This window comes from Pyrgilauda ruficollis, unplaced genomic scaffold (genome assembly GCF_017590135.1).
Source record: "Pyrgilauda ruficollis isolate IOZ18807 unplaced genomic scaffold, ASM1759013v1 scaffold12, whole genome shotgun sequence".
In the NCBI taxonomy this organism is placed as follows: Eukaryota; Metazoa; Chordata; class Aves; order Passeriformes; family Passeridae; genus Pyrgilauda; species Pyrgilauda ruficollis.
The window spans coordinates 12,806,016-12,831,461 of NW_024510321.1; the positions used below are offsets into that span (position 1 = coordinate 12,806,016).

A 25,446-nucleotide genomic window follows, 5' to 3' on the forward strand; every position below is an offset into this window, starting at 1 on the left:
CTATCAGTTACATGCCACTTTTTGAGAGAATTGGCACTAAGGCTCAATTTTATCACAGACATATATTGCACAGGTTCTAAAAATAAATAATAAATAAAACCTCACAACAGTACTGACCTTTGCTTTTTCTATGACATTTGCAAACTCTCCTACCCACAAGAAACATAAATGTGGAGTTAACAACAGGAAACAGTCTCCGCTGTTCAGTGATGAGGCTCTTGGTTCAACTAATCTTGTTTGAACATGTCTTCTTCCTAAAGAGAAAACAAAGCTAATTATATTCTTTCAACTACTACTATCAAATGCCACAATCTAATTTGTTTTGAATGAAACACAAACAATTCCAGTACACGTAGCAAAATATGTGGAAACAGACTGTTTAAGAATAATTAAAAGACTACTACTGTGGAAAAAGAGTTTACTCACAGGAAACAAAATAAATGTTGTCTCCTATCAACTAATATTTCTATTATTTCCTGTTCTTGCTTTAACAACTCAGTGTCCTTCTGGAAAGAAATGAATTAAGTAAATGGCAGACAGCAGCAAAATTCTAGAACCTTTTACATTTGCTTAAGTGAAGTCATAGCACAATTTCTGTAGGCAGTAAAAAGTTTTAAGAATTTTGCTTTCCAAAACCTAGCTATTTGCAGAATCAGAAATGTTACTATGCACTGTAAGGGGAAGCGGAGCAAGAACACTGTCACATCATTTCCAAATTATATTGAGCACTGGAAGAATGGGACAGTTAAAAAACTTCCACAGGGGATAGCCAGAATTTGTGAAATATTCTGTTTTCTCTTTGGGAAAACACCGTGAATCAATGTAAAACTATTTGTGAGGTTTAACTTTTTTTACACAATTACCATTTATTTTTTCAGGTTTTGGAATCCTGAAGATTTAGAACAAGCTAAGCATCTAAATGTGGTAGCAACTCCCACATGTTGCATTCAGCCTATTATTTATGGAAAGTAAAAGCAGTTCCAGCATACCTTTAATTTGCAGGAGCATTAGCTTCTTGTATGGCACAGCACTGTTGTTAGAGTTTTGCTCTGTTAGATTAACACTCCTCAGGCTAATATTGCTGAAATTCTCTTTGCTTGCCAGGCCAGCAAGTGCTACTTCTGAGAAATTTGAATTTGTAGACACTTGTACATAAAAAGAAATTGGAGGAAAAGACAGACAGACATAAAAATAACAAAATTATAATTAAAAAAATATTGTTGCATTGAGAAAATAAATTCTGCCCATTATTTTCAGTTTTTCTCCATAGCAACAGTAAAGGCAGGTTGAACTCCGATTAACCACTACCCCAAAATATTTGTTGGTTTAGGATTATCTGAATTTCTAGATATCCAAGAGTACACTGTCAGTGTCAGAATTACGCTGTTTGGCATGAATACCAACTTTGCTAGGAACCATTCTACCCAATGCTTTGTGAAGTACTGTGCAGATCTTCAATGCCTTAGAAGTACTTAATAATAAGAGACAGCACAGAGACAAGGCTAATTAACTGTAATTCCCTTAAAATTTGGCTGAGACAGTTTGATTCAACACGCATTTACATTTCAAAGTCTTAGCCATGTTTTACTGTAAACTTACAGCCCAGATGCTTGGCTACTTTTGTTTATCGCTCAACCAAAGACAAGACAAAACACTTTATAAATTTATAACTCGGGGAAATCCTTCTCATTGGGATGGCAACAAAGTATTACATATATAGTTAGCCTTTTCATCAATACAATTAATAGCTAAAGATGATCTTTCTTTACTCAAGTGTAGTAAGGTAAACTTGTACCCCAAAATGTAAGAGTGGCTGGATGAATCTTTGAATAAATTTTATAATGATGTCTTTGCTGTCTGTCTGGTTGTCAGGAAAAAGCAAATTCCCAAGTAAAGCACCTTGTAAGCCCTGCCACAAAGCACTGATCCTTTATGGAAATTAATCAGAAGAAGTCAAGAAGGCTAATTCCACTTTCTGAGAGAAAATTAGGACTCAAAATTGATGCCAGTGTATCTGAACAAAAATTCATCTACTCTTGCCAGCTCTCACTGCAGCATGACAAAGTTGGATCTGCTTTCCTTGATCTCCCATCCTCACCCTGCACACCCTGCAGGCATCATGGCTCTCTCTCTCTCTGCATAAGGTGACTGTGCTAAAAATAAATAATTAAATTCTGCATACAGGAGGTGGCTATAGGTAGCCTTCCCTGAGGAAATCACACATGCCTTTCTCTCCAGGTCTCCCACACAGTCTACATTTCACCTTATACGTCAATCAATTTATTGCCACTCAGATAAATACATTTCATTCCTTCAGCTCCGTTTTTTGCCTTTTTTTTTTTCTATTTTAATTACAAAGGCAAGATGGTGTCCTGTACAAATCATCCTGCAGGCTTACTTTTTTCTACTTTCATTCGCTTTGACTCCATGAAGGCAACATTCAGTCTTTGTTCAGTGTATTCATGAAGAATATCTTGTCTTGCTGCAAGCATTTTCAGGGGGTTCCTTGAGGACTGGACTCTGCGCGTGGGCCTAACTGCACGTTTGTGCTCTGCTACAGAAGATGTCAACCTGAAAAACAAGTAGAGTTTATAATCATCAGGTAATTTTTCTAGTCAGGATCATCCAATGACAAAATCAGGATCAGCTCCTCAAATCAGGCAGGAGCATGATTTCAGAAGAAATGAACGTGCCCAGTACTAAGATACCTACAGGATGACTTAGAGCTGAACATTTTGAACACTGCCCTCGTGTCTGCATTTAAAACAATGGGGAAAAAATTCTTACTTTGGTGCATAAGGATCAAAGATGGCATCAAAGTCCTCATCAAGGTCCAAAGGCACTGAGGAGGAAGGGAAATCCACATGGCGATAAAATTTGGAAAATGTTTCATCATCATCCAGCTTCATCACCTCTTTCACAGATCTTCCTGTAACTGTCAGCACTGTCTCTTGCATCCCAGCAACTGCAGGAAAAAAACACCTCACCCAGTAAATAGCCATACTAGAGTTTCTAACTCTAGAAAAGGCAAACATGGGTTGTTTGGTAGTTGCCTGGGTAATTTTTTTTTTTCAGTGTGGTGGTAGTATTTTGGTTTTTATTGGGGTTTTTCTGTGTTAGTTTTTTTTTTTTTTAATTGATGGTAGAAGAGTGTGTTGATAAAGAATATTGAAACAGTGTAACTGCAACTCATATGCAATAATCATTATACAAAATGGTAGGGAAATAAGGCTAAATGAAAACTTGGACACTATAAATGAGTTGCTATAGTATGACAATGCAAGTATTTTAGGGTTTTGTATATTCCATCTTGCCTCCAACTGTGTAATTCCTGCCTTTGAAAAGATCTAGAATCACAAGGGGAAAAGTCACTACTTCAGACTAGTGAGTGTGGCACAGTCATTATCCTATGATAGTGCTTCCTGTACTGAAATGTGAATAATTTGTTTATGGTATCTGTTACACTACAAATTACATAAGGATGTAATAAAGATTTCTGCCTCACAAATGAGGACAGACGTATAAGATGGGAACAGCAGACAACTCCAGAGACCTTCATAAATAGCCAACAAACTGTACAGGGAAGCTGATAAGCTGCTACAGAGAGTCAATTTTCGAAAAAGCAGGAAAGTGAATGAATTGTGCTTGGGAGCAGCTTAGTATCCTATTTTGATTTTAATAGGACTCAACTACATTTAAAGATGTTTCACTGTATATGGCAATATGGTTCAGACTGGCTGTGTGCTCTTAGGAAATTCTGCCCTACAGAAGGATGTGTACATTGTTTCTATAGAATTAAGAAAGTTATTTAGGTATCTGTGATTTATTCTACTGTACACTTGTAATAAAATTATCAGTAACTGAAGTCTGAGCAAAGAAATATTCAGTTTCTGCTACCAGATATTTTAACTAAGGGGCACTTTTATCAATTTACTAAAGTCAGAGGGTGCATACACTGCCACCCTTCATAACTCTACTGACCTTTGTTATTCAGCCTTCCCAAGAATGACTCCAACTTGTCAAGCTTCATATCTGATTCCAACTGCATATCAGGCCTGGCTTCAATTTCTAAGCAAACCAGAAAGCAAAACCTGTTAATTGACAGGAAGTAAATAAGCCTGAACATATTTCAGCCATTTTTATTCCTTACCTTCCAAGGGCTTTGTAACTGGAGTGGTAGACTTCTGCCGGAAAGGGGATGCTACTGGTGTTAGTGCACTTGGAGAAGCCAGGCCTGCACAGGGACACAGAACATAGGAAATGCAGCCATGAGTCAGCCTGTGTTTCCAACAGTGACGACAGAGAAGCTATTTGGGGAAAGCAGATGAGCCTGGCTACTTCCTACAGGCCAGCACACTTCCCCAGCCATTGTATTAGAGATGGCAGAGGGCCCTGCCTGCTCCTTTAATCAACAGTAGCCTCAGAAACCAACCCATTCCCAAGAACAAAGCTTCATTTCTAAGTGTCTCTTTGCAAGCTAACACAAGATACAGGCTGTCTCTGTAATATAGTAATTTTTCTCCTTTTCAAGGTAGCAGCAGTTCATTCGGTCTACATTTTGGGCTCCAGCTGTACCACAAGCTACATTTTAAAACCATGTAAGTGTTCTGAAAAAAGGGTAAGTTTATCAGGGAAGTCACCGTGATCTTGCTAGGCACCTCTATCACCCTCTTACTCCCTTTTTTAAATTTAAGCACATCTCTACTAATAGACGTAACAAGATGCATCTGAGTTGTGAATGCTGTCCCTGGTTTTCACAGTAATTTTTGGGCCCTGTTGGGTTTCTAAGAACACGTGGAAATTGAAGTAGAAACGGAAGATGGAATCTCAACCATATCAAGCACTACCCTCTCCTTTTGTTGTACTCTCCTTCATCCTTTTCAGTAACTGTCATAAAGCAATTCATTCTGGACCCAGTGTGTAAAATAAGGATGGATTTTTTAGTTTTAATTTTTATGCGAATCTACACTGCTCTACTAAGAGAACTGGACTCAACAGGAGTCGTGGATTTTATTAGGTAAAAAAGCATACTGAGGCAAAAAATTGCACCTATTAACTTTAGTTGCCTAGACTTTCAGTAAATGGGGAAACAGACATTTACACTGTTCTCTATTATCTATTTTCCACTTAGCCACAGTTTTCTAATTACTGAGCCATGTAAGTTTAAGTCTTTAGTTATTTTGATCAGATTAAACCAATATTGCGCTGGGAGAACATATACTAAACATGTTTCCACTATCTTTACTGCAAGTCATAGCAATAGAATTGCCATAATCATTAAACTCCAAGTTAAATTTGGAATATAACTAAGTAGTTTTTCCACAAGCAATTTTTCCCATGTTACCTAAGAGACTCAAAATTCCAGCAGGTTTTAAGTCAATGGGTAAAGCCTTCCTCAAGACACACTCAAGAGGACACAGCTCTTAAGCAGCTCTACTAGTACATAATCCACAAGACCACACTGAGAACTGCTTAGGAAAGGATCACCTTCCAATTAGGACTGGATAATTTTCAGCCATAAGAAGCAATTAAAATACAGCATCTGTGCACATGCATATGATAAAGATGTTATTTTGCATTGCTTTCTCATAATCTCTTAAATTAAAAACTCATAATGATAATTTATTCTTTCAGGATATGAATCAGCACACATCTAACTAAAATCCCACTTGGGCTACTTTTATTGATTTCACTGTCATTCCATTACCTTGCTTGTTCAAAAGAATCATCATAGCACCTAAAGTGATCCTTTCAAGATCATTTTTTTTTTCTTATTAAGAAGAGCAAATGCTACCACCTTCTTTCCCTTTCCAAAGACCAATATATTTGCAAAAAAATAATCTGAAAGAGCAGGTCTGCGGACAACTGAACATTTTTTTTAGTGACCCTCCAAAAAGGGTTACTCTTTAAATAGTGACCAACTGTCATTTCTAGCAGCAAAACTCTGTAAAATGTAAGCAGCGGCTAAAATATGTTACTAACAGAGGTAATTCCTAATACTGTTTATCTGGTTTTCTGCCAACAGATTGTGTCTTGGATTGCAAGCAGTTACTCCTGTTGCAGTATTGCCCTTGCCCTACAATGGTTTTTTTTCATGGTTGTAATTTAATTCAAGGTTCACTGTTGTTGTGTTTAATAACCAAGTCCTTGTAACAACCCAAAACCTAGTAGTCGTAAAGCAAAAAGATCAGTTTAGGTGTCTTCTTCCCAAAGCTATCATCTTCCCAGGCATGCTGTGTGAACAGCTGCATTCCTACCATGTACAGCCTTCAGAGACTTCTGTCCACTTTAGAAGAATGATTAGATCTGGAAACAGAGACTGAATTCAAGAGATCCCAAAAAAGTCAACATTGCTCCCTTGTCATTTCTACTCTGTGGTTTTATGCAGAACCAGGGAATCTTCAGCCAAACATAACACTTCAAGCTGTTCTCCAAGACAGCATCCATAAAAACAATACTTGTTTCCTAAATATTCCAAATGATCCTAGGAGTGGGGGAAATGCCAGCAACAGAAACAACTCGATTTCACAACTATTCTCTAGGCAGTGCAGCTGGGTTTTCAAAGGAAGAATAAGTAAGAAAGAATAATCCAACTATGTCCTGTGGGTTGCATTAGAAGGAAAACCAAAACATATATCCCTGTTCAAGTGATATTTCCACCAGCCAGCCAGAGCCCAGTGATAAGTGGATGGCAGTGCAGAATAAAATGGATCAATACTCCACAAGAAACTAAAGTGAACAGCCTCATGACACAATTATTCAGTGGAAGATAAACAGTCTTCCTCTTGCTAAATACAGATGCTGTTTCTGCACAGCTTTAGTTTGACTTTATTTTGACTAGACAGATAAGAGGTGTCTTATTTATATTGGGATCATTTAGTCACTGACCTTTTTTTACCATTCGGCCAGCTACAGTGAACTGTGTGGAGTCATTGGCTGCTCCTTTACCCTTGGACTTCCAGGCTTCTTCTCGAGCTGTAATCAGGTGTTTCCTCTCCTCAATGGTCATCTGACTCTCCTGGTTATCTGCCATTCTTTGCTTTTTGGGTGAAAGAAAGAAGAAAGAAAGAAAGAGGTGTTTAAAAAACCTGCTAGACACATAGCTAAAGACTGGCTGAACATTTCAGCTGCCAGATGCAGAGGGAAAGGAGCAGGGAACAAGCTACTGCAGTGAAGTCACACACAGCTTAGTGACCCTGCAGTGCTTCATTGTCTTCCTGCCCCATTACACTGTGAGCACAAGGTTTTGGTCTGTGCTCTTTGACCTTTTCTTGAGACTACCAGCCAGGGCAGATGGCACTCCTCTATGCAAAGCAAACTATTCACTCTGTGTATGAAATCATTTCACAGGCCTTGTTCTTTTGAACCATGACTTGCTACACAAGTGACATCACTACTGACTATGAGCAGATGTTTCCAAGTGTGCAAATCTGCAGGTGGAACAGGGAAAAACAGAGAAGTGGTGTAACTTCAGTGGGTCATTCCTAATCAATCTCTTACAGTAACTTAGCTCCCCAGGCAGAATTAGCAGTGTCTCCAGAGGCTGCTCGTTTTAGTTCTTAAGTCAGCCTGCTCTACTAAATATTTTTCCTGGATCTGAGGAAGGAAAGATCATCTCTACCACTCCCTCCTTTTTTTTCCTAGGTCACCCTTAGCTTTGCTTTCTTGCTTTGGAGGTTGGCAGCCAACAGCTGGAGTGATTAGAAGCAGAAGGGGCACTATCTCAGTGCCCTTCTCACACAGATGGATTGATGATGGTACTTTAGGAAAGAAACTGCATTTACATACTCTGCTGCAGCTAGGTCAGGCCAAAGGACTGTTACTTGAATATACTTATCTTTAAAAATTATCAACATTTCAGGGATTACACTGCATAGAAGTCAAACATAGGAGTATTTTTAGTGCATGGGACTGTCAACTCTAGAATTACTTCCAAGTTGAGGCTATTCATCATTTTTCTTCACAACCTAGCTGCTAGAATTGAAAAAAACAAATTAAAACCTCAAGCTTTAATACCACTCTAGGTCACAGAACCACAGAAGGACGATGCAAAAGTATGCACCAGCTTGTGAACATTAACATTCTTCTCCTTTCAAGATACAAAGAAGACACTGTTATTTTTTATTTTCTTAAAAATCAATCAGACTAAATAAATGAGTCACGTCATATAAAAACTATTGTGACTGCAGGGGACACTCTAATATAGAGACTATGTAGCTTTCAGCATTTACCAGGATCAGTAAATATCAGTCAGAAGAATGAAGAAAAGCCAAGAAAAGGTTTGTACAAGGACTAGGACCATGAGAGCCCTCCACTACTTCCCTCTAGTGCCATATTTTTCTGCAGCCTTCTGCAGCAACACTTCCTCTCCATTTATCAGGAAAGAGAGTTGGACAGCCAGACAATAGGACTGCAAGCCATGATAATCAAGATTAAATACTTGGATTTTTCTCTAGAACTCCAAAATGTTCAATAGAAATAACAACATACAAGTCTATTCAATATAATTTCCTCATCTGTCAAAGCCTCTGAATGCTTTAAAGAAAAACACTGAAGAAGCCTCTTTCATTTCTTCCAGTCTCTACCCATTCCAGTGTCAGCACAGCCACCTCTGGGATGAAAAGTTGGTAGAAAATACCCCAACAATATATTAAGGGGCACCTGGGCAGGAAATTAATAAATACCTAATGAAGCCAGAAGTAAAATTTAATACACAAAACAAATATTTTTAACTTAGTAAGGATGCTGACTTCCATTACGATATGAGGGAAGGGAGGGAGAGGCAGAAAGAAGTAAAATAATGTGGATTTGGGTTTGGGTTTTCAACCTTACAGGAGTCTTAATTTTGGATTTTGTCTCCAGCAAATACCTGGAGTTTCAGCATCTACAGAGCTACTGCAAATTCTGAAGATGCAGACCTAGAAAGTAAGTGTGTTAATCACTACACACATGAATTGCCAGAAAGATTGTCAGTAATTCTGGAGCTGTGTCAAAGGATAAAACAAAACAGCTGTCAGACAAAAACAGACTTTTTTTTTTTTTTTTTATGGAAGTATTCAAGCTGTTCCATTGGGCAAAACAACTTTGGAGTTCCTAACAAAAAAAAAAAAATCAGACTGCGTACATATGTTACACAATTTGGAGAAATTCCACACTAGATCTCTTCTTAATGCATGAAGACTCCTACCTTAATCTATTAATCAACAAATGAACTAAAATATTATAAACTAAATAGGCACCAAGAAATTCCCCATCAACTTAATTTCCCTTAGTTCTGCTGAAAACCAGAAGTATATGCCATGATTAAAGAAATAATAATTTTATATAGCTAGAAAGCTAATATGAGGTAATGCAACTGTCACAAGAGATTTCAGAAAAAACCCACCTGCTAGTTGGGAACAGTTTAGAAAGCTTTCAGAATTGCCACATGGAGAATTTGTGGAGGAATTAACTGGTCAGAGCACAATCTAACTGGGAGAAAATATGCTAAGAAAGCTAAAACTCAAGAAGTTTCTACACCCAAATTTAATTTCTAAGTTTAAAAACCCCAATTACGATATGAAAGAAGAACCTCAAATTTGCAACTGCAAAAAAGTCAAATCAAAAATTAGTATATCGAGAATAAATAAAATAACATATAAAAACTTAGGAATAAAACAGCTCCAATGCAATTTTTTTCATTAAAAAAGTGGTTACTTTCAATGAAATATTCTAATGTATTGTGTATAATACATGGATATGTTCATTGATACCTTAGACAAAAAACTGGAAAAGGCGATGCCCCAAAACACAACAACAAATTTCCAAAAAAAGCCATTGAAAATGGGAAAATAAATAGGATAAAAGCTCAGATGTGGACAATATTTAGAAGTAAAACTAAAGCAGGCAGGAACAGGTCACACAAGCTGTGGGTTCTTCCAGACACCCATGGAAAGGCTGCTGCAAAGACAATCAATGAAGAATCAAATCACCAGCATGTAATTAATGCCATTCCACATGGCATTATGGAAAACAGGTTTAATCAAAAGGGTAAGTTTGATGAGCTCAAGTGTGATTAAATATATTAACACTGTTACCTCTGATTTCTTTAATACATTTGAGTTAATCACAGATGACATTCTGGGGAAGGTTTTTTTGAGCAATATAAAAATATCAGAGCAGCTTACAGGCTGTAAACTGGTTAACTGACCAAACAGGAAAGAGCCATTCAGTGATGTGATTCATCCCAAACTTGATCAAAACGTTTTCAAGAACGTGAAAAACAAAGGATGTAGTATCATCCCCTGAGAAGACCCATATGATGACACCAACAGAGAGAAGAATTATGAAGATAAAGAAGAGATAATCACATAGATGGTTAAAAAAAAAAAGAATATCAGAAAAGTCTGGTAAATGAGGCTTTTAAGAGAAATGTGATTTGAAAAGGGAAAAAAAACCAAAAACAACCCAGCCAATTAGGAAGACAGAAAAAGAAGAGAGACAAAAACTCGCATGGTAAGTTGTTCAGAACAGATAATCTGTACTGGAATAACTCATCCATTTCCAGCCTCTATGCTTCTACCCAGGATGCTGACAATTTTGAAAGGTTTTAGGAAAGGGCTGAACTATTTAAAAAAAGAAATTGACCTCAGATTCTATGAGCTAAATATGTATTTTCACTGAAGAAAGAGTTAAGAGTTACATTTAACACAGCAAGAACAATAACATATGAAAAATTACTTAATATTGCCAATAATTGTCTGTAGGCTGACAGTTTAGAATTAAGACTGTGTGTTTTTCTAAAAGGTCCTGTTTTTAGTCTGGGAAGGATTTACAGACTCAATGCAAGAACAGTTAGAAACAGGGATTAGTTTCTCCCACAGCTTGGTAAGGTTGGATGATGATACTGGTCATTTCTAGCACAGTAACACATTTCTTGAGGGTATGGCAGGCACTCCCCTGTTGATGCTAAGGAAGGGGCCACATCTAGGCAATGCTCCTACAGTTTTGCAGTCCAAGCAGTGTCCCCTTTAGGTTGCAAGAACTGAGAAACAGTGGTTTGTTAGCATGCTGGTGTGCTGTTTGGTTCTGTTGTTTTGTTTTGGATTGTTTTTTGGTTTTTGGTTTGTTTTTTTTTTTTAATAAATAAGAAGAAATAAGATAATTAATGGTTTTCTATGTAAAAGATGAAGACTGCCCCTACCTGGGGGAATCTGAACCAAGAATGAACACAAAAAAGATCTGGTTTTCAAAAGAGGGTTCTATTTAAAATGAATGCTATAAATTACATAAAAGAATGATTCAAAAAGTATCTATTTGTTTTTTTAATACAAGTAGCTTCTCTAGTTTAAGCTCCTAAGATAAAAAAGCATAAGGAGAATCCAACAGTTGTACAAGTATGGTAAAAAGTCTCTGTGTTGTTTTGCACTGCAACTTTATATGGGCCTTCATATAAGAGAACACGGAGGGGAAAGTCCCTGCAAATGTATGCCTTTCTGTTCAGAACTGCTTTGAGGAAAACAGAACACACTCAACTCATGTTTGGTGCAAATAACAAAGTGATTAACTGTGCCAGAAAAAACACCCAAAAACAAAACCCCAAACAAGTCTGCATGTACCTTTACACTGTGCTGGAAGGAAGCAGCTTGGTAAGAGAGAAGGATGTATTTCACCAGAGTCAATGGAAAGATGAAGACTATTTTTGCTCTTTTCCTTTTAGACAGATGGAATGAACAGCTCATTAAAGGGCCTCCTGTCATTACTGGAGGGTTATTATTAAGTTGCACTGTATTGTTATCCTCTAGATACATAAAGCTGGTGAACTCTGTCACAACCAGATTAACAGGTGATCTGAAGTAAATAAGCTATATTAAATCCAGAGCTTATAGGAAAAGAGGTAACACTAACACATTTCAAAATAGTCCAAAATTTAATGTTCAATTTAAAAAACTCATAGTAAAAGATCATATTCAAAAACAGCTATGGAAGTGAATGTGGAAATGGTAAATATCAGTTGCCTAAATGTTTATAATATATCCAGTAGCTTCTTCTGTATTCATCATCCTCAGCTCAGCAGTAAGTATCTGCTCCTTAAATTCACTGCCATTACCCATGCTGGTCAGAAAGCTCCCTGCATGCAGCACAGACTGCGGGAATGAAGAACCCAATGGATTCCTTGTAGCACAGGAACCACAAGTGCGACCTGGGAGGCAAGGGACAAGAAGTGTAATATAGCAGAATTTGATTTACATAGATCTATTGAGACCTTCCAGTGAGCTCTCCTTCTTTTCCTGTGGTTTTCTGCAGCTTGTTTATTTGCCCACTTCTGCCTTTGCATTTTTTACCTCTGATCACGTGAACCAGATATAGTTTGCCCAGATCAAGGTCTAGTACTCTACTGCTCAAAGAGAACTTTGTTATGTTGCTCTGGGTGTAGGAAGTTTATAATTCTCATTATCTATTAATTATTCAAATTGTCTGTGATGGAATTGCAGAGGTACAGACATGATGTTGAAGAACACTTCACATGAAGCTTCTCTAACATTTACTGGAGCAGCAGCAGAACTCTGTTCCCAAGCAAACACAAATCAGGAATATGATCATCAATCTGAATGTAATTTTCTGTCTTACTCCTCCCTCCAAAAATGAAATAGAAATTTTATATAGCATTTCACCTTCCATCTCCAAGGATGACGGTCACCAGAAATCAGAGAGCTTGATTCTTTCAAACTAGTACTACAGACCTTAAAGGAAGAAAGAGAGAGAAGCAGGAAGATGGGATAGTCAGAGAGTAGAAGAAGGATGTGTCAAGACAAAAATCCTTCACATAGGGACTAGGGAAAAGCACTATGGGAAAGTTGCCTCTCAACAAAAGCAGGTTTTTTTTACAGTCAGTAAGTTAGATAATGTTATGTCTTACATTGTACGTGCACATTACTTACAGGGAGATCAGGGTACACAGCATTTTATTTTAAAATAAATGCTGTGTAGTTCTATACTACTCCTTTTATACACTCTCTTTAGCAACTTACAAGTTTTCAGTATTATAATGAATGCAATAATGTTTTCTTCCTTTACTTTCTCACCTATACAGTCTAAAAGAGATACAGAACTTTCAGAAAAGCAACCATAAGAGAAATAGTAGCACAATGTATATTGAAGAAGAGTACACAGGATAGTGGCATAATATTATGTTTCTTTAAAGCTACATTTACTGAGCTGGTTAATCATTTAAGAGGATTATTAATTCTGTATGTTAAAAAACACTGGTAAAATGTCCTTACTTGAAATTGTTGAGCATTTAAATTGTGCAGACTTTTGCTCACCTGATTAATAGGTAGAAAAGGATGAAACTTATGGAGAGCAGGTAAAACAGGAGAGTAAGTAGAAGCATATACAGGTTCCTATGACAAGGACAGAAGCAGAGCAAAGGAATTAGAAAAGAACTGGACCACCAGAAATGGAAATGGGGAAGAAATAACTCCTCTTTCCCTTATTTCTTAGTAAATATTTTTATCTTCTAGAAATGTTTTCCCTGTTGGAAAGCAGAGATCAAAAATGCTGTCATAATACAACAGCACGTTTACCAAAGCCATTCCATGCAGGAATTATCCAAGTTAGTAACAATATCACTACAACCCAACACAGAACAAAACAGCACAGCTGGAAGATACACTTTCTGTATGCTAATAATTTTTATATGTCTCTGTTTTCATGCACCATTAAATTGATGAACCATGTCAACCACAATGTGAATAATTCTGCTGCAAGTTTAATCAGACCCTGCTAAACAGCAAATCATCTATTCTCTGGATGAAAGGAAAGAATGCTTACTGAAACTGGGAGACTCAAAAGCCATCTGGAAGGATTTGCTAAGCCCAGAGTACTCACTGAAGGTGAGTTCACCATTCCAAACACAGCCTACAAATAAACCCTGCCCCAGAGCTGGGCTTACCCAAAGCTGATTAGACATGGCTTTACCAGCTTTAATTCTTCTCCCTTTCTGTAGGTTAAAGCAAATGGGGAACATGGCACAGTGGATGGATAAATGCAGCTTATTAGAGTGGCTCAAAATGAAGCCTAATAATTAGTTTCAGCTTTGATGAGAATGTGATACAAGCACTTGGTGGATGCCATATATGAAATGGATAAAACTCTGACCACAGCAAAAGACTAATATCTTAGTGCCTAAAAGTCACTTTTCAAGGGCTTACCCTCTCTAAGATTTTTACACACTTCATCTCTGAGTAATTTTGAAATGACTTCTCAGCCCTAGCCTTTAACACCAGTGCTGAGCTGCAATTTAAACATAATGTAAGAATTAAGTGTTTCAAATGTCAGTCACTGCTTTAATGCAACTGCAATGCAGCTGGTAATCACATTAATCAGGGACTCTATTAAGAATGGTTTACTATAAAACAGAAATTTTTATTCCAGTAAATCTTTCTATTTTGATATTATGGAAAGATTTTGAAGTTAATTAATTTTTCTACTCAAGAAGAAATCCAACAAATTGCAAGTGTTCCATCTAGCCTAAGATGATGAAAACAAAGATACTAAATCCAAAATATTTTTCCTAAATAAAAGAGGTTTTCTTTTCCAGTAAGACATTCATCCAGTAAGACATTTTCATTCCAGTAAGATAGTTGTTCCCCTGATGTTAGAGCTATTCTTTGAATTGTCCAAATATGTTTTACCATATATATAAATAATTTAGGAAGTCTCGCAGCTTCCAAAAATTTTTCCTCCTGTGTGCAGCAATCATCAAAACAGATGCTGGACCTCCAAGTAAATCTCAGCTTCCCCCCCTCATCTGTATCTGCTTGTGTTAATTCCTTAGTCTCTTTTTTTTTTTTCCCTGTTTGAGGTTGCTCTGTCAGCTTTTCCATGAATTTTATGGTGTTTTTCTACAGTTTAGTCTACACACAAATGACTGTAACACATTTGGATAAATATTTCACCATGTAGACACCAAGAAGAAGTATTTTGACTAGAAGTAATCAAACAGCACTATTTAATGCAGCTATTTTTTAAGAGTATGAATGTTTCCACTTTTGTTGTTTATATGAAATCTAAATGCACTCTAATAACTTCTAATTTCTGCAGGTAGGCTTGAATAATCAAATCTCCAGAACAATTTAGGTAACCTTTTAAGAGAGAGACATGCACACAAAAAAAAACCCCTAAGAAAGTGTCTGACTACATTAATAGGAGCACCATACTCCAACTAAAAACATCAGGCATTGTTTTGAACCAGCAGGGCATGACCAAAGTTTACACACCCTTGCTCTTGATGCCATGGTGTTGATGACAGCCATATGTGGAAATAGTCTACCTAGCTCAAAATTCAGTAATCAACAAAATTCCTGCATTTTTACTGTAATCCAGCAACAGAAAACACTTAAGGTTCTCAAATACAACAGAGTCTCAAAGTTCTACAAACAGATTTCAATAGCACAGTGCTTCATTGTCCTCAAAGGAGAACAGGCACCACACTGATTGCTAATCAAAACCAGCACTTCTAGATTTAAGGGCAGCTGACATGGTGTCTTGTAAGTAGAGTGGTCACCTCAGAAAGGGTTTACATATTTTTCATGTATCACAGGAGAATCAGCATCCCAAACATCAATATGTTCATGGAATTCTATATCTTACACACCAAGTTTTCATCCATAGTCAGACATGAAAATCCTTTGATTTAGGCTCTAAATAGCCAAGAGCTAATGTGAACTATCAGAGTGGGTGACCCAGTGTCACAGAAACTTCCCCTGCTAGCACTGTCACTTCAAAGCTTGTATCCCTCAAGCACTTCATGCTCCCTTACTTGCTTTAAAAGCCTGACTCGAGCTCACTGCACATGGTAACTCAGCAGGGAGGGTATGGGTGCTGAGGGGTGAGAAGAGAGAACAAAGGGTTTGTCTCTGCCTAAATCTTGGCAGCTGTTTAAAGCTTTTTCTCAACCCCACTGTCTTTAGCAGGAGTACATTTGTTATCTGATCTCAACAGTTGTCATTTTGGAGAGTAGCCTGTTAAAAATGTGACCACAATTTTGCTTTCCTCCCTGGAAATATTTTTGCTTTAGTACGTCTTTCAAACTAGCAGCTGACTTTTTGAACAAGTCCACAGGGCAAAACCAAAACAAACCCCATAAACCAAACTGCAAAAATCAGCTTTATTCTTTTCTGTCCAGTTAACACGACTGATGACTCATATGGTCAGGCACAGATTTATCCTCAATAATGACAAACTGTCCTTACTTTTAACTCACTGATGGAACAGGAGACTTTTTGTTACTGTTTGCCTATACTATTTAGTAGAAGTAAACAACTAAATAATTGGATCCAAAGATTACCGTCCCCACTAGCAAGTTTTGTAATACAAATTTTATTTTCACCTGTCCTCTGTGAAGTATTCCTACAGAAATTAAAGGCTTTTGAGACAGCCTATTTCATGTGACTGCGAAGGGAAACAAGTCTCCATTAGTCCTGTACTTTGAGCCAGGGGACAGTCCATTTTGAAGCAAATCTCCCAGTCATCCTCACATTCTGCACTTTGGTTCACACAGCAGACTGCACAGACTTTTGCATAAAGCCAAGCCCTGAAGTGCGCTCCAAGATCCCCATGTAGCACTACTGCTGCTAAAGGCAGTCAGGCCACAGGACCAAGCTAAATTTAGTCTGAAAAAAAATTTCACTGAACCAAAACAAACAGCACATCATCAGTGGTAATTATTATTACCTCAGTAATTATTCCGATTTACAGATCCGCTCTTGCTGGGCAACCTAATTTACTCATGTATAGACAATCAGAGTGTGCTAACAATGTGGATCTCCCTTTCCTCCACACCTTTCTACCCATCTCCCTCTCCATTCACTACCTGTTGTAAGACAGATAAAATCTTGGTCCTGCCAGTTCTGGCTATTCACAAATAAAGATCATGCAAGATAAACAAAAGCCAAATGGCTCATGAATGCTCTTGTACCTTCATTACCCCAGTAGTTCTAGGATCCAAAATTACTGGTTAAAAACCCAGTGTGTGCACAGAGATAACACAGTGTTAGGAATGTGACATTTTTACAAACTCACCTGTACATAAGAAAACATCAGAACTAAGTATTAAGGCAATTTCAATGGTGGGGCATGGAAGGGTGAGAGGAAAGAGGGGCAGGAGATAGGGCTTAAATCATTATACCTGTACATGCTGCAGAAGCCTTACAGACCCACTTACTAGTTCATTATCTTCTGATGTGAAGACACTATTGCACATCCCAGGACAGTGACGACTTCCTCATTAAATAATGTCTCACACTGGGAGAATCGGTTTTTAAACAAGCCTGACAACAAGAGAGTAGCAGGAGCTAGCAGCTAATATTAGGCATGCCTGTCTACTTGGATGCATCTTCAAAAAGCAAAAGCATTTCAAGCAAGATGTTTTTCCCAAATAGGGACAGAGTTACCTTCTTCAACAGCTGCTCAACTTCTTGCATCTGCGCACTGCGATCAGCGACAGGCACTTTTGCATACTCCTGCTTTTTGCTGAGCCTGCTCTTCCAATCTTCTTCACCACTCTTCTTCAGCAATGCCAACCTATAAGGAAAAGCATGCCAAACAGGCAGCTTTAAACATCGTCCTTCCCATTATCCTTAGAAGATAACCTTACTGTTTCACTAATGCTGCATTCAAGATAATCTGAAATTAGGTTTTATACCATTAACTAAGTTATTTACATTTCATACACATATACAAAGCTCACAAACAAACACCAAGCCTTATACTGTACATGTTGAATGGCAATCATCTGTCAAAACACAGACAACCAAACCTGAGACAGACACTCCAGTTAATTTATATCATCAGTGGAAATTGCCAATACAGTCAAGGGAGACCAGATACAACACAGATCCTCCTGAAGTAGGTGTATAAAAAGGTCAGATTCATAACTGCTATTTTCCCCTCCACTCTGTCACTAAGGCACAGCAAGTGAGTAACTTGGCTACGGATACTTATCCTGTAGATGTCCAAAGTTAAGAATATGTATCCTTTGGTCTTCATTGTACTAATTTAAAAATACTTTTAAAATTATTTTCTTTAAAGCCCAAGAAGAAAGAGGTCTGTTCAGCAGGCACACACCAATTAGGTCTCACCAGGCACATCAAAGGAGAACTCTGCAGTTCTTGCTTTCACTAGGACTCCAGGGGCTGAGGTTACTTATCAGACTCCCTGGGCTCACTTTGTATCTCCTTGCTTAGCCCAGGGATTGCTGTGACACAAATCAGCAGCACCAATGCACTAATAACCTGGCGCTAACTACCCTGCAGCTGCGAAATCTATCAGCAAGATTCAACTTGTTTAAAGGAGGTCTTATATTTAAAATGTGGATTACCATTAATCTCAGTAAGTGGGATCTTTTCACAGCGCTGTTTCCTAATCTTGAGCAAAATTCTGAATATAGTACAAAGGGCTGACTGGCTGCAGTGGGGACATGTAGATTAATTTTGCTAGAATTGTATTTGTCCATACAAACCCTGAGGTGACTACTTTTGGGGATAGGGGAAGTCAGTCAGGAATATGAGGTCTATACAGGCATGATTGATCTTCAGTTTACCTTCCTCAGAAATCAACATTTATATGAGTTTTCTGCCCTTCAGAAATCATTCTTAGAAATCCATAAAATGTGTATCTGCAGCACTTTTGCAAACGGTTGCATTGACCTACTAAATAATTATTTTAGTTTAAATAAGTCTTACCACATACCTTTCTCAAATCTACAGCATTTCAGTAAGAATTATACAAAACCTTTAACCCTATTAATGTTTGAATAGGTTGAGTAATTAAACCTATTCTGACCACAAGATACAGAAATTCTTTTTCAGAGATGTGATTACTGTTATCCTCACAGCAAATCTTGTCTGGAAACTCTGAGGAGAAGGAAAGGGTAGAACCGAAGAGGTCTAGCCAGAAGACAAGTTTCAGGCAGCTGCCTCCAGCAAAAATCCAGGGGGTACAGCCATGCTACTGACTTATTTGGGGATGATCAATTGGGCCTAAGGCAGTCACTTGAGAAAAACTAAGAATGCAGAAAACAGTAAATCTACAGCTACAATGGCAGTAAGAATGTTAGTATTCAAGAAAGCAGTTATTTCCTCTCTTCCTGCCCAGGCAGGCAGTGCTGGCAGGCTTCACATCGCCTGGTTGCTTCATACCTCACAGCACGGGATGAGTAGGGGTGAGAAGGACTCACAATAAGGAGCTGAGGTCATGGTCATTGTTTGCAGAAAGGACACAAGATTTCACTGCCCAGAACTAATCTTCTGGAGTGCATCCATGCATGTGTAAAACTGTGGAGGAGACCAAGATGGGACTGAATTGCCACCATGCAATGAGTTATCTTCAGTAGCTATGTTCTCTCAAGTCAGTTTTGCTTAGAAATGATCTGTGATAATTGAAGCTGGAAGGCATATTGGTCAGCCTTGTTTGTTTTTAAAAATGTTTACAGCTACTCAGCATAGCAGGCAGGGGGAAAAAAGTGGATTTTTTTGGATCTTGGTTGTTTTTTTTTTTAAGCTAACATAACCACAGGGTATTTGATCTAGACCTTTGACCCAAACAGCCTGCTTGATCAGGGAGAGAAAAATCTATAATTCTAAGAATACTTCTGTGTCTTTGGAGATGTTGTTTTCTTCTCTGCCATAAGGATGGTTTCATAGCAGCCCTCCATTCTTCACTGGTATGTGTAATGAAAAAACTGACTCCTACAAGTGAGAACACACATTTGCCTGAATTTGAGCAATGAAATCACCACTTAAAAGAAACATATATGCCAATAAAAACTTCACTGCTGTGTAAAACCTAAAGCCACGCATTTCTTTTGAACAATGGAAGTGGCAATAAAGTCAGACTGCCCTGACTCAGCAACAACTGAATGGAGGACACTCTTTTGTATTAATGGAGATGCAAGAACTACTGAATGCGTTCCTAAGAGTAAGCCCACCAGCTTACTTTGAATCAGCCCAGAATTGATTTCCAAAGAATTGGCTCAGCAGCTGATTCTTTGGAAAGTCTTAGAATATAAGGCAAATATCAGGTCTAACCATTAGATTTTTTAAGGCCTGCTGCTTACTAGTTTCATTGAATACCTATATTTTTCCACTCTTTATAAATAATGAATAATCATTCATTAGTCACTTTCACAGTGTAGACACACTACTTTTGCCTCCAAAAGGTCCTTTTCCAATATGAAGAAAATAAGTTCTACTCTTTTCTTGAAAGAAAAAGCTTTCAATGTGTCTGCCCATCTTTGACAGCTTGCTCTGTATCCTTCTTTCACCTGCTACTGAGACAGACTATGTGACATCAAGACGGGATTCTCATGCCAGAGGTATCAGGGTGGCCTCAAAGCAAAAGTTTTCAGAGCTGAAGGCAAAATGCTGGATAGTGAATACTGAAGGGAAACAGAAATGAGATCTGAACAATGGTTTTGCCTAAACAAAGGGAGTTGCATGCAAGGCCTTGGCAAAAATCCTGGCAAAAAATGTCAAAATGACACATCTTTCTTCTGTAGCAATATTTTAGTATCTTAGTTGTTAGTTGTCTCCTTGAGCTAGAATAAACTGGACATAGGCTTGGTTTTCACATGTTCTCCCTTGGCTGCACTTGACCAGCTCTTTTTGGATAAATCATAAATCCTGGAGGGCAATATGAGATATATAACTACAGAAAGGAAGTTGCCTGTTAAAAGAGTGCATAAATTCAGCACAGTGGGAACCAGACTGCGTAAGAAAGTATTGCTCAGGCATCCATACATCAAAAAAGGTTGAAAACTAAGTTTAGGCTAGATTTTTCCTGAGAAAGTGAGAATGATGTTAAGAGGTTCAGCAGAAATTAATCAGATGTAGCTTTCTAAAATAGTGATCATGGCATGCAGCTGACTTCTGCAGTGGAGCTGACAGGATGGGCTTTGGTCTCAATAAATGCACAAAGACAGGAGAAGAGAGTATAGGTGTCTTTCCTCCTTAAAAAATCATTATTTTCATTCTTCTTTATAATACAGGTAATTCTGAAAATGCCAGCCATACATTCACTGTACCAGGATAGTATTAGTTCAGTGAAGCAAGTCTTTGTGGAAAATCACTTTCATCCAGACCAGTATTCATGCATCCTGCCCAAATACTATTTCATGTGTGGAAAAGTTGTTCTTCCATAAGGTGAAAGAATGTCTGACACAGCCAGAAAAATCCACTGGATGGGAAGATGAAGTTACTGAATGTAAAAGGAAAAATAAATCCAAGTGTAATAGTTAATCTTTAGCAGAAATGTTCTTTGATGTTTATGAATACTTGGCATGAACTGCAGCCAAGCAAAAGAAACTTAGTTGTTGTAGTCTTTTAATTCTGGGACAAGAAGTAGACTACTGTGGTATTTTGGAAGGCTGAAACATTTTGATATAAGCTCAGTCATTTACAGATGTTTGGGGAATGAGGGAACACAAACTCCTGACAAGACAGCAGATATTTCCTTTTGTCAGCTCTGGGACTGAGTAGACAGAGTCCTAACAAAAGTGGTTCCTGATTGTGTGACAGGCTTCAGTTCCTCAAGAGATCCACTCAGCTGAGGCATTGAAGTTAGGACTGAAACAGCTACTAAAACTTGGATCTTCCCTCCAACCTCTTTCTCTCCACCAGGATCAGGGATGGTAGATCATTTACCACCTATAAACCAGAAGCCATTGGGTCTTAAACCTCATCTGCCAAGACAATTGACATGTTTAGAGGAGGGGGATGGGGATGAAAGTTGCTTTAAGCAAAACAACAGTAAACTGAAAAAGGTAAGTACAGCCTTCAGAAAGGGCACTAAGACTGCTCAGCTGCTGTAGCTGCCCCTGCACCCCCTTGTGTAAAGGGGTTGACAGGGAGTGGGGATGCTTGTAAATGAGAATGACTCACATACCTCCTAGAACACATGAATTTGGGAAGCAAACTTTGGAATTACGTTTAAAAGAAAAAAAAACGGTTCAGAATGCCTAATATCACACTCCCCTCATTAAGTGAGGGAATACTTTTACATAGTGAAAGTTTAAGCAGGCAGCTATTTTCATTTATTGGTTCTGCTTTCATGCAGAAAAACTGAAGCAAAGATAGGCCAAATAATCGTAATTCACTCACTGGACTGCTACCAGTTTGGGACGGAGTTTATACTCTCAAAGTTTTAACTAAGTTAGGAAAACTTTTACAAGTACTACAGCAGCTATTGGCACTTCAATCCTGAACTGCCACTCTCTGCACAAGTGCAGGACTTCACATTTTGCTTCAGATCAGAATGATCTTGGGTTGGAAAAAGTATTTCTAGTACTCCTATAAACCTGTCCCATACTATCCCTTTAAAATCCCTACAGTAAGCTCCAAGAAGTCAAAATGGCAACCAGGTACTTCTGAAGTAGTGGGGCAATATCAGAGTCTATCTGCGACTCCCTCTAGTCAGCTTATTTAAGGGACTCCTGTAGACCAACAAGAAATGGTTATTAAAATAAACCAGAATTACATTTTACCTGCTGTATAACTGAAAGCAGAATCTGGAGAAGTATATTGGGTATATAAGTGTAATTGGAACATGTATATTTTAGAACTTTAATTTTCTGAAATATTAATTGATTATTCAGGTGACTTTCAAAATCAGGTTATTATGTTCTCTTGAATGGTAATTCTCATTCACCATCACCTGCTTCATAAGCATGTCAGGCAGATTAGCTGCATGTTTCTGCTGTTAGTAATAATAAAGCCTCATAATCACTACTTAGCTTTTTTAGAAACAGTTTTAAAGCTTCTTTTTACACCATCATCAATATAATAACTGTATTTATAGGGATCATTAAAAAAGAAAGAGAAATTTAAGTACCTTTCCTTAATTGACATAGTTTTGCTGGAATTATCAAGGACATCCTCAGCTGTTTGTGCTTTGCTCTCTCCCATGGAAAACATCTCACAGGAGTTCTTATAAAATTTGCTTTCCAATTGTTCAGAGAGCTCCTGCAGTCTACAGGATGCTGCAGCTGCTGTTTGTGAAACTGTCCTCATGGCTGATGTGCTGGTGAGTTCAGAAGAAGGCTCAGCGTGGTCTGCCCATTCAAAAGAGAAGTGCTGAATTAGTTCTATTCTCAAAGACACTTTACATTACTAACAGTGAAGGAGCAAATCTGTATTTTAAACATTCACATCACATACTAGTCTAACAGGGAAAAACTTCTGGCTGAGCTAGAGCACAAAGATTAATTGTGTAGCATTACTTGCTACAGGGACTGGCCATTTGTGACTGATGTTCACATGAAACCACAGAATATCATGTTCAATACACAGTTCTGAACTTCACGTGGGTGAGGCACAAACTGCTGCTCCCCTCAGAACACCAACAGGAAAACGAACACATGAAAGTGGCAGGGAACAAAGAGCAGGGGAAGAGAAGCAGACAAAATTTAAACAAGAAAATTAACTATTTGGTAAAGCAGTTTAATGCTTGAGTAGCATACTAGAACATTTAATAGCTTAATAGAGGTATTATTTTCTAGGAGGGTGTTGAGGGCTCTTTTGGGTTTGTTATTTCAAGCAGCAATTAAACCACAGGAAAAAACTGCCTTGAAGAAAGGTAAATGCACCATGACAGTTATCCTTAAAGAAATGTAATGTTCATTTTTCTTTTTGAAATGTTACAAGCACAACACCCCTCTGATATATGACTGCTCCTATTATATCCCAGTCTCCATCTCCCCTGCAGTCATCAAAGGCTAATTGGACAGAATGGATACTGCTTTAGAGGAATAGAGGCAGAGCTGTACCTTCCTCTCTACACCTGTGTGAAGACCATTAAATTCAAAATAAATTAACTCCACAGGATGGACACAAAAATGCTTTTAGTGCTACAGGGTAGTGTAATCCTGTCACCCATCATAATAAAAGAGAAAAGGAATACAACATCCTTCTAAATTCAGCAGAATAGAAGGACTTATGAAATGGCCAAATTCACTGTTTATTTCCAAAGTACTTTATTTGAAGATGGGCAAGTTTATTTTTTTAAGTTTAAATTATGCTGTGCATATAAAAATGTAATTGCTCTGAGAATTTCCTGGTTTGTATTTCATCACCACATCAAAGAGAAAATAATACTAGTTTTGCAAAATTAATTATCAGAAAATTATCCACTCCTAGTTATGTATGCACATATGTGGGTAATTCATAACTCTATATGCACAGTAAGGCAAAAATTAAGGGCAGATAATTGACTCAGAGCAGCAAGTTTAGTTTGCTCTGAATTTTGGAGGGCAGGTGCAAGGGCAAAACCAGAAAGAATAAATCTTAGCCTGAGCATATAATACCACTTCTTTCAAAGTAAATAAATCTGAATAAAACTGAGCCATCTTTAAAGACTGAAAAATTGAAAGAATAAAAACTCCCTCTATTTGTAAAACTTAACACTTCACAGATATTTCTGTACTTCTAAGCAGTGTTAGAAAAAGGAAACATAACTAGCCTTGATAAAGCTTGAAACACCATTTGCTGAATGAGACCTCACCAACAGCAAGTAATTACCACACCTCTTTGCCAAGTCTTGCTTTTCATAACACTTTCCAAATCCACCTTCTCTTCAAAGGACTGGCCTTTTTTGTCTTCCCATTTACCTTGCATGCCAGTATCGATTTCTTTCTGTTCCAGAGGCTGAAAAAGTGCTTGTGAACCAAACAGTTCCAAGCTGCCCTTCCTCAGGAAGCTGTATGCTGTGTCTTTATGGTGGTCTCCTGTTTTTTCAGGAACAGGATGTGCGGTTTCATCCTCAAAGGAGCTGTACTTTTTAATTTCATTAGCTTCATGGGCTAGAAACCTCTTTCTTTCTTCTTCATGTTTCTTTGATGCTTTTCTGCTTTCTAGTGCTTCCATTGAGGGCTGCCATTGTTCTGACTTGTGTGTGTGTTTTCCTGATGAGTCCAAGTTTTCTGCTGCAGGGTGGAACCTGGTGGCAGCACTCCCTCTTCCATCAGTCCCTGGCTTCCCAGACAGGTCCCCAAACAACGGAGCAAGGGCAGAGGCCATGGCTGAAATCGATGTTGCAACTGCAGATGACAGGGGGGCAATCTTTCCACTTTCACTCTGTACCTATGAAGGGAAAAAACAAACAAAAAAATCCAGAAAAACCAAACAGGACTAAGAAGATCTGAAATTATCAATTCCAAAAAACAGCCTTATCACATCAGTTCATCCAAGGTATGTTTTCATGTAAATATTGCACTCTATCAGGACAGACTAGAACAGGTAAGGAAAGCAACAATGCCCCTGTAATTTGTCTGCAGATGGGTTATTCCACTCAAGGTAAAAACAACTGCATGTGAGCAGCAACATCTTTAGTAACAAGGGGTGTGTGTGGAACATGCAATCTGACATCGTGTCAGGACTCAGGACCTGCAGCAGTGCAGGAAGGAGTTAGCTC

At 38.0% G+C, this 25,446-nt stretch overlaps 1 protein-coding gene across 14 annotated transcripts in view; it reads right to left on the bottom strand.

Annotated features, from left to right (window-relative positions):
- Window positions 1-25,446, bottom strand: part of SVIL (supervillin) — a 105,220-nt gene that overhangs the window by 12,378 nt on the left and 67,396 nt on the right. For 8 of the 14 annotated variants that reach the window (XM_041488671.1, XM_041488600.1, XM_041488644.1 and 5 more), the window contains 12 exons: window positions 24,560-25,115; window positions 22,870-23,089; window positions 17,436-17,565; window positions 13,305-13,382; window positions 12,654-12,722; window positions 6,889-7,039; window positions 4,151-4,234; window positions 3,982-4,068; window positions 2,788-2,965; window positions 2,399-2,571; window positions 990-1,145; window positions 118-254 (listed from right to left, as the gene is read on the bottom strand). In XM_041488671.1, coding sequence (XP_041344605.1) covers window positions 118-254; window positions 990-1,145; window positions 2,399-2,571; window positions 2,788-2,965; window positions 3,982-4,068; window positions 4,151-4,234; window positions 6,889-7,039; window positions 12,654-12,722; window positions 13,305-13,382; window positions 17,436-17,565; window positions 22,870-23,089; window positions 24,560-25,115 — 2,019 coding nt within the window. The remainder of the gene's footprint in view (window positions 1-117; window positions 255-989; window positions 1,146-2,398; window positions 2,572-2,787; window positions 2,966-3,981; window positions 4,069-4,150; window positions 4,235-6,888; window positions 7,040-12,653; window positions 12,723-13,304; window positions 13,383-17,435; window positions 17,566-22,869; window positions 23,090-24,559; window positions 25,116-25,446) is intronic. The other 6 variants (XM_041488653.1, XM_041488707.1, XM_041488716.1 and 3 more) reach the window with 4 other exon arrangements.